Source organism: Pteropus alecto, unplaced genomic scaffold (assembly GCF_000325575.1).
Source record: "Pteropus alecto unplaced genomic scaffold, ASM32557v1 scaffold23, whole genome shotgun sequence".
NCBI lineage: Eukaryota > Metazoa > Chordata > Mammalia > Chiroptera > Pteropodidae > Pteropus > Pteropus alecto.
Window position 1 is genome coordinate 7,962,611 of NW_006435837.1, and position 9,207 is coordinate 7,971,817.

The 9,207-nt window shown below is 45.3% G+C and overlaps 1 protein-coding gene and 1 pseudogene across 1 annotated transcript in view; one reads left to right on the plus strand and one right to left on the minus strand.

Moving 5' to 3' along the window:
- The first annotated feature begins 490 nt into the window (after positions 1–490).
- Positions 491–9,207, plus strand: part of GEMIN8 (gem nuclear organelle associated protein 8) — an 18,346-nt gene continuing 9,629 nt past the window's right edge. Inside the window, exons 1-3 of the mRNA XM_025046610.1 lie at positions 491–628; positions 8,134–8,178; positions 8,773–9,202. Of these exons, the coding sequence (XP_024902378.1) occupies positions 8,167–8,178; positions 8,773–9,202 (442 nt within the window). The 5' untranslated portion in view covers positions 491–628; positions 8,134–8,166. The remainder of the gene's footprint in view (positions 629–8,133; positions 8,179–8,772; positions 9,203–9,207) is intronic.
- Positions 4,456–4,575, minus strand: LOC112479520 (annotated as a pseudogene).

The following is a 9,207-nucleotide window of genomic DNA, read 5'->3' on the forward strand; positions in this document are numbered from 1 at the left end:
CTCACTAAAGCACCAGGCACTGTGCACTTGGTATCATTATCCACATCTTATGAGCGAGAACCCAAGGCTAGGGGAGGTTGATAAACTAAGCGCTAGAATGGAACTCAAACTCAGATCTGAGTGACTATTTCCAAAGCCGCCGAGCCGTTTCCTCCTGAGCCACGACCATCCTCCGTTAAGAGAAGAGCAAAAAGTCAAGGAGCTGTTGTGGGGACAGAGGTCTTGCAGAAACGACCCTCGTCTTCCCGCCCCGCCACACCCGTCGGCGCAGACACCACCGCCCAACCTGGGAGGGGGGGTCCGTGTCCCCGCCCTGGTGCCACCAGCCGAGCTCTACCCCAAGTCCCGCGCCTCCGCCACCCACCGTCCGAAATTCCCACGCTCCGCCCAGGAGGCGGATCTTAATCCCGCGTGCGTCCCCTGAGTGGTGCAGAACGCGGTGCGGAAGTGGCGTAGGCCGCGTCGAGAGCGGGACTTCCGGCGCGTAGCTCTCACGTGACCAGATCCGGCCGCCCACTTCTAGTCGCCCCAGCAACATCTCCCTCCCTCACGTGCCTTCTGTCTCCCCACCTTGGAATAGGTCCCTGCTAGCCCGCGACCCAGGACCTGCAAGCTACGCGCCCACGAGGTGACTCCGGGGACGGCCGGGTGTTCTTTGGGAAGTGAAGGTGGAGCCTGGAGGCCGCGGAGCCTGGCTTCCTCTGAGGCCCGGAGAGCCGAGGGTGTGGGTACCACGTTGTCGGAATTATCATCCGGCGGCAAAAAGTGGGGCCAGAGGCCCAAGAGAGTCCTTAATCATTGCTGATTATTTGTGAGAAGGGACTGGTTCCACGGGCTCTCTGCTCTGCCGTATCAGAATCACTGGATGACTTTAAAAATTCTGATGCTTGGGCCCCCGTCCCAGTTATATTCGAATCTCCAGAAGTGGGGCCCAGGCATCGGTATTTTGGATATAGCTCCCCATGTGGTTCTTATGTGCCAGGAACATGCGATAAGCTAGGTCTGGAAGGTGAACTTCACCCATCCGGTCCAGTATCTAAACAGAAGGTCGCCCAAGGCGGCCTCATCCTTAGAGGGATGTTTAGGATATTGGCCCGTCTACTTAAGATTTGGGGTATTCTTTCTTTTCCCTCGCACTTGGACCTCCGTGGGAGGTTAGGGGTTTTGATGGAAGTTGTCTAGAGAGCATTTGCATCTGCGGTCTTTTATGAGCCTTACCTTTGGAGGTGGAGAATGGCTTTGCCCACTTTTCTTTCTCAGTAATTGAGTTGAACCAGTAGCCAAGGAACTACCTTTTAGCTTTGAAATCTAGAGAGTCCCTTAGTACAGATCAGGTGGTTCTGAACAACTTCATTTTTTTCGAGAATGATTTCTAAAGTTGTTTCACAGGCTGGGTTCTGTATTCAGCTGTTTTGCGCCTGAAGGCAGACGACATTACTGGAAAGTCCAGACTAAAGATTAATAACACCAAGAACACTTCTGGGGTTACTCACTCTCCGGGTTTCCATGAATCGCGGGGTAGCATAACCTTTAAAAATGCAATTTACACTTGTAACAGTCCCTTTGGGATGGCAATGCGAACGCAAAACTGTATGCTTTAAAAGATTGTTAGTAACTTCGGATAGGCGTGACTGAAGGCAGGTTCACAGTAAGGTGTGCAAATTCCCCATGTGTTTATTGCTGTGCTGGGAAAGTATACAAACTACAGCTCCAGAGAGGTTTTCATCCTAAAACTTTTTCATTTTTTTCAGATGGTGAAAGGTTATTGTGGTTTTTTAGAATCCACCGTTGAAGAATAGGGCGAGATGAGAAGGATGGGAGTGGAAATTGAACAAGCAAGGCTACAGTAGAGGTTGGAGAGTTTCCTAACTAGCTGCAGAAACCGCGGAACTATTGCTGTACAGTAGGAAATCCGGCTAGAGAACAGTGAAAAGAGTGAACAGGTGAAAAATGTATAACTTAGTTGCTCAAAGATCAGAGGAGTTGAAAAAGTCATTGGAAACAATGTATTTCTCCTTTCTGAAAAGATTTGGAGCTTTGTAGTCAGAGTTATTTGTGATTTTAGGGAGGGTAGAGGTAGGAGGAGAGAGTTATCAGGAAACAATCTCAACAGCATCCAAGGGCAGGAAATATTAGCTATGATTTTTATGCTAGAAGGAAAACAGGAAATTTAAAAGAAATAGATTGCAGAATCCACGCCTACCAGTAATTGGTTAAATATCCAAATGAATGGGGCACAGTGAGTGCCATATGCATTCAGAGAAGAGAGATTAACATGGAATTACCGTGTATGCGTTTATAGAAGTGAAATTTGAAAGAAGGTGCCTGAAATCTCCTTGTGGTCTTAACCACTTTAAACTGGTCATGGTTTTTGCTGGTAGCTTTTTAACTTGTATTACTGCCCGTTTAACCGTATTCCTTTACGGTCACACTAGGTTTTGCTGTATGAAAGATATACTTGCAGAGAAGCGATCCTTATCTGCTTCCTCTTTGAGTTGTATTATTATTATGTCCCTCTCAGTTATCCCAATTTTCAGCTCTCCCATTGCCCGTCGTGTGCATGAGTCAGAGGTAACTTTGTTTCGCTTCTTATTGCAACATCCAGAAGAGAGTAAATTGGAGGTTGGAGCCGAGAGAATGAAAAGAAAATGAAACAGTTCGGGGGCTTCCTTTCCCATCGGTTTTAACAGTGGAGAGGTGTGGGCCTTCTAAACACACAGTAGGTTGCGCACTTGTGGGAGGCCCGTGTCCAGCCAAAAGGTGGAACTTGGACTTGAAGGTGGAAAAAGGCCCTTCAGACTTGACCCGTCTTTGATGTCCAGATCATTAAGCAGGAGCCATGCGAAGCCACAGGAGGGAGCCCACGAGGGCATCAAGGCAGACGAACTTGCCAGCCTTATCATGCAGCTGCGGGGAGTGGGGGACAGGAAGCAGTGCTCTCAAAAAACTCTCATTTCGTCATCTATCTTAGTTGAGGAAGTTCCTACGGGTGTGTGCGTTATCGGAAGACATCTTCTCCGATAGGGTTGTTACTGCACTTACAGAGATTGCTAAGAACCACACGTGACTCAATTTACGTTATTCAGATTTCTCACCGTACTTTCCTTCATTTGAGCAATCTCCAGCAGACCCCCTTCCTTCTACCTTGAAACTGTGTACTGAAGGCCTAATTAGATCCCCCAAATTATCTGATTGGCCCAGAGAACCAACTCGGTGGGAGCCTTAACAGGAAAGGTTCTTACAGGGCTTTAACCAGCATACTTTATTTAATGGCTGACTTTGTGTGTGTGTCCACGCAAAACTCAAAGCATGTGCGTTTTCATGTATTCCATTTTCCGAATTCTAGTGGAAAAGGAAAATGGAGAGGAAAATCCAGTTACATTATCATTTTGAAGGGAATTTGTGACTTTTTAATTTATCCGGTTGCTCTGACATATCCTAGATCTTATATTTATAAGAATATAAATATGCAATGAAAAGAAGATATGCATCGTCACTGCCTTTCAACTAAGCGCATTACTTATCTGTAGAATTCTTTTTAATAACTTGACAGAAATAGTCACAGTGGATCCATTGAAAACCACAAAGCTCTTGCCTGTCATCGTTCATATATATTTATGCATTTAAAAGCGTATCTCCCAGGATAAGCAGATTCGATGAAGAATCGGTGCGTTTTTTTGCAAAAGGCTTTATGGGAAAATATATCACTGAAGACTCAGAAGCCCTGTTTTGCCTTTGGGCCTCGGCAGTGTTTAGCGAATGACCTCAATGCTGTTTTTTTCCTTCCTTCTCTACAGATTGAAGACAGACAATGAATTCAGCCACTGTACTTGCCTGGGCTCAGCTGGGTAGTGCTGTGGATCTCGGCCTGCCCTGACATTGCCAGTCTCTTTTCTTTCAGCTCCATCATCCATTAGGAAGACACTTGCCGCACAATCCACGAAGTGTGCCAGAAAAGAGTAGGAGGCTCTCCTAGGGAGGTGGGGAATGAAATACAAAATTAAAGACCACTGAAAGGACATCTAAGTCTGCTGTGACCGTAAGCTTTCTTTTCTTTGAGATCGTGCTGGTGTCACATGGTGGTGTTGCTGTAAGTCTAGAATTCATGTTGGTCTCTCAGAAACCCCGGCCTTTTTTTTTTTTATTAGGCCCTTAAGCATTGTATGTGGAAAGAGGAACCAGCTTTGAAAAGCTTAACAAGACTCACCTTCCCTTGGGCGGTGATGCGGTAGCAGGAAAGGGTATGGCTTCCTTCTTCCAGGGAATAGACACTCGGGACTCTCTCCTGCTTCCCGTCCTTGTTGGGTCACTGTCTAGCACATGGCAGCTGGTGGGGTCTCCATCAGAAATCATGGCACTGCATGTGACGTTCTAAGCACTGTCGATTGATACAGTTTTGCGGGAGTTCAGGGGTTTTTTTCCTTAAGTTTTTATTTTTATTATTATTATTTTTTGTGCTTACAGCACCTGGTCTTCCTAGGTGGTCTCCCATCCAAGTACTAACCAGGCCTGACCCTGCTTAGCTTGCAAGGGTCAGACGGGATCAGGTACGTTCAGGGTGGCATGGCCGTAGACTCTTAAGTCTTTAAATGTCTATGTAGATCTTTAAGAAACGGTCCAATTTGCTTTAAATCATGGACATGTTTCTTTTATCCCAAATATTAGGAATTGGTCACCAAGATTGCTGTTGGTCATAATCCCAGTTCTCTTGCTTCCACTAGTCCTATTCCAAGTGTGAGAATCTCGAGGTTTCTCCACTGATTTCCAAGGGGAAAGTGAGGAACAATTAGGATGCTCAGCATATTGAGGGCAGAGTCTGTACAGCTTAATGATATGTTAACGTGAAATAGCGGCGGACAAATGGCCCTCAGCTTGTTTTTCGTACTGACCGGGAGCTAAGGATGGTGTTTACATTTTTAAAGGTTTTTTTTTTTCCCTGTTTGGAAATTGTTCACTTCTCCTCCCCCCCGCCCCTGGCTTTATTGAAATATAATAGACAATTAGTTGCTCATATTTTAAAAGTTTTTTTTTTTAAGAGTATGAAGAATATGGGCCAGAGGCTGTATGTGGCCCAGAAGCTCCAAATATTTACTGTTTAGCCCTTCACAGAAAAAATTGCTGGCATAAAATATCAGGAAATAAATCCTGGAAATAGGGAGCTAATAATAATCATGAAGTTCTAGGCAAGCTGCTCTCCTTTTAGGTATGTTTTTCTATACTTTATCTTATTTGATTTTTGAGAGATGATTATTCATTCTCAGGAACTGTTTTTAGTTGACTATAGGATGTTAGGAATCTTAAAATTACTTAAAATGCAAAAGGATATAATACATAGTTTGGGGAACTTGAAGAGGGAAAATAAAGCCAAAGATGAAATGAGCATATTTGACATACAACTCCAGGGCTGTAAACTTCCTGGAGGATGGCAACAGACTCTATTATAAGTGTCCCAGTGGCCAAGACAGTGCAGAAAGTGTAATCAGACTGAAATTGATGACATGGTTGCCCGTATCCCATCATTAATATGAATTCATCTTTCCTTAACGACCTGGGTCTTCAAAGAGTCTAGTGCTTTAGCTGATTACTTGATATACTTTATAGATATACTTTATCTACTGGTTGATTTACTTTATAGGGAGTTGGCACACTGGGCTGAAACAGAGCTGCTTCTGGTCCAAATGCTGGAATTGGCTTTGTTCAGTCATCTCAGCTCATTGTCCTGGCTTCTTGATTGCAGAAGTGCTCAGAGTGTGCCTTGTGTGATCTCTGAGGCAGTGTAACATGGCAGCCCTTCTATCAAATTATTTGTTGAATCGAAGGCGTAAATAAGTAACCGCTCCTCAAATTAGTGCTCCCTCCCCCTTTTAAATCACAGCCATTGACATTTGAGCAGCCTGGCGTACGAAATGGAGTACACTTGAACTTCTCAGACAGTTGCCTACTTTATCGCATCTGCCTACATTTCTCACTCTGCCAAGTGGAGCCTCTCATAAGGCATCTCGTGCATTTTCAGAATATTGGTACTACTACTATTAAAGGCAGGCTGGTGTTTCCCAGTTATAAATAAAAACAGGATATTCTGCGGTCTACAGTAGCATTCAATCACAATAACGTTTATTGCATATTTGAGGCTGTCAGACTTTCCAGTTTGGGAGAATTAATATTCACGTTAATCTGGTTCTAAGTACATTTATAAGGCATTGAAGTCTGAATTCAAAACTCTTCATCTCCAGAAGACACACAGATGTCTCCTAGCCTTTTCTAATGTATTTCTTATGCTACTTGTTAATCTCTAAAACAAATTTGATTAAGACGCACACGGAGTTCACTTTAATGTCATTGTGTGCTGCAGACTCAGAAAGCTATTCAGATTTTCAGTGACAGATGCAACCTGGCGGAGGCGAATTAGCCACTTAAAGGTCACACCTTACAGTTCAGCGCTCAAGTGTGGACTGATTTCTTCCATGATTTCATTTGTGTTTGTTTTACTTCTCTGGCTGGTCAGACCCTAGATTGTATTGACTGTTTTATATTTCTTCAGGAGCCTGTAAAGCACATAGCACTTAGCCAGGTTTTCAGATAATTGCTCATGTTTTAAACCTTCAAATTATAGTTTAAATGTAATGTACACTTAATTTGTATTTATATTTTCATTGCATTTGTTCACTTTTTTTCTGTTTACATTCACTGCATGTGTGTGTGTGTGTGTGTGTGTGTGTGTGTTCCCTAATTTAGAACAGTGTACAGGAAGTGTGAGCTATGTTTAAGATAAATTTACAGAAGGTCATGTCAGCCCTCTTGGAATGCCGTATTTGAAAGCTTATGTTTAAAAAGAATGTGAATGGTTCTCTTTAGGCTAAATCTTCAAACAAGTGGTCGTTTTAATATCTCAATTTTCAACATTAACCGTAGCAAAACATCTGATACAGATTATAAAATAGGTCAAATTTATTGCTTAAGGCTTGAAGATCTTTAAATTCTACCCTGCAATTAAGGGAAGTTAGGAAAAATAGGACCCCTTCAGTGTCTGATTTCCAAAGTTTCAAACCCTAAGTAACTGCTCAGCATCACGGTGCATAATAGGTTTCGTCTCACAGATGCTTAAATTCCCATGCATTTTAGGATATTATTTTCATTTAACTTTTTAGAGTACATTCTGGTGTAGGCTGGCATTTTAGTGGCTCTGAACTCCTGAACAGGAGGGAAAAATATTAAAAGTCTGTTTTTAAAAGGTTGTAAAAGGCGCAGCTGCAGATTGAACTTTCCCTGTAGGTATTTCCTGCCACGTGGGTAAATCACAGGCAGGTAGGCGGGGGCGGGGAGGAGTGAATCTGGGCAGAGCGAGGCTGTCGGGCAAGGGTGTTCTACATGCTGGCTTGGTGGAGCGTCTCCATGGAGCAGTTTCTCCTCCTGTAAAGACAGAGTGGTTAGACAGGGAGAGCGCGTTGTCACACGCTGGCTGTGGGATGGCTCATTGCAATCCAAGCCAAAATAAGGTCTGTTTGGGAGACTTCAAGTGCAGGGCACAACCCGGGCTAGAGAGATGCTACTGTAGGGAGGTTTCTCCGAGTCCCAGTCCTAAGGCAAGATGCAGTGACAGTTTCCAGTGCGTTGGTGAGAGGTACTGTATTGTGTTCAGGCCTTGGGGACATCCAGGGTTCATTTAAATAGGCAATGGCATGAGTTAAGGATTGGTAAGTAAAATAATAGTCGTCAATTTTAGTTCATGCTCTGTATGCTATTTTTTGTATGGTTCTCTTCGTGGACTTTACTTTCAATAGGGAAACAAGTTCTGTGAAATCTCTAGATGTCAGTGCGTTTTAAAGTCATGACCATTATGCTCGTGGGGGCATCTTGGGTGTCTTTCATGCCGATTTAAAAAAAATAGGGAAACCAGTACTTGAAAACGGGAGTGTCCTTTGGGCCACTCAGTCATACCTAAGGGGAGCCCTCCTTTTCAGACCACGAGGTCATGCTCAGGTGCAGGGTCCCCTGGTGGTAAGTTATGTGAGGACCAGGCACAGTACTGGGAAGAGGTGGCCTCTGAGGAGCTGCTTTGCAAACCAGAAAATAGCCACCAGTATGACACAGCTGTACTGACCAGATGTTTGCACTGTGATGGTTCTTTCCTAGTTTTGGTGCCCACTTGGATTTTCACAGTCGGAGATGGAAGCAAAGGTAAGATTTATTTCCTTAACTCATAAGAGAAAAAAGTAAATTTTAGTCTTTAAAGCCTCGGTGTTCTTGTTCTATGATGGAGAAGACCAGAGAAAGACATCAGGAAATGAAAAGTAAAAGCACCAGCGGGCGCATAGCTCCCCATCTTTCGTCCCAGGCACTGGGGAGCGGGCCGGGCCGGCAGGCAGGGCGGGACGGCGGAACATCACACTCACTAGTCTGTGTGGTCCTTGGCGGGCCGTGGGTGACTTGGAACTAGGCGCCTAATTACAGTGGGTAGTTGCGGCCGAGATGATGGACGTTGGGTCCTCAGCTCTCCCTGCATCTTATCTAAAAATGAGCCACGTTTTAACGGCCATAACCTTAAATTAATTGTCCTGTGCGTACCTCATGTACGCGTACTTTAGAGCAAGTATGCGTACACTCGGTGACCATCATGGGCATGGACCTGTCATCTTTTCTTTGACCCAGTAGGACCCTACTGTAGAGTCGGGTTTGAGCAGATAGTAAGTCAGTCCGTGTCGATTAGGTGAGTATACACTTCTGCTGAGGGTGAACTGTAGCGTCTAGCCTCCCCCTCCCCTTATTTTGTAGGCGGCATCGTCGAAAACTACCGAGTCTTGGGCTTCCCATCCGGTATATGCAAGATACTGGCAGCATTACTATCAAGCGATGGCTTGGATGCGAAGCCACCAGAATGCCTATCAGAAGGCGGTGGCGGCCTATTTCAGCTTCCCATGGTACTTCCCTCCCGCAGCTCACCCCCAGAGCGCCTATGCCCAGGAGGGCCGATCGCCTCGGGCCTCCTCTGACCAGGACTCCGCGTCCCCTCACTGCGGTTACTCGCATCCTCCAAGGTCTGGGCAGCACCCGCACGTCGGCAGAGAAGACCAAGAGTCGGCCGAGGAGGACGAGGACGAGGACGAGGAAGAGGAGGAGGAGGACGAGGAGGAGGAGACGGAGAGCGATTCAGATGGCGGGGTGGAGTGCGACCTGAGCAACATGGAGATCACGGAGGAGCTCCGCCAA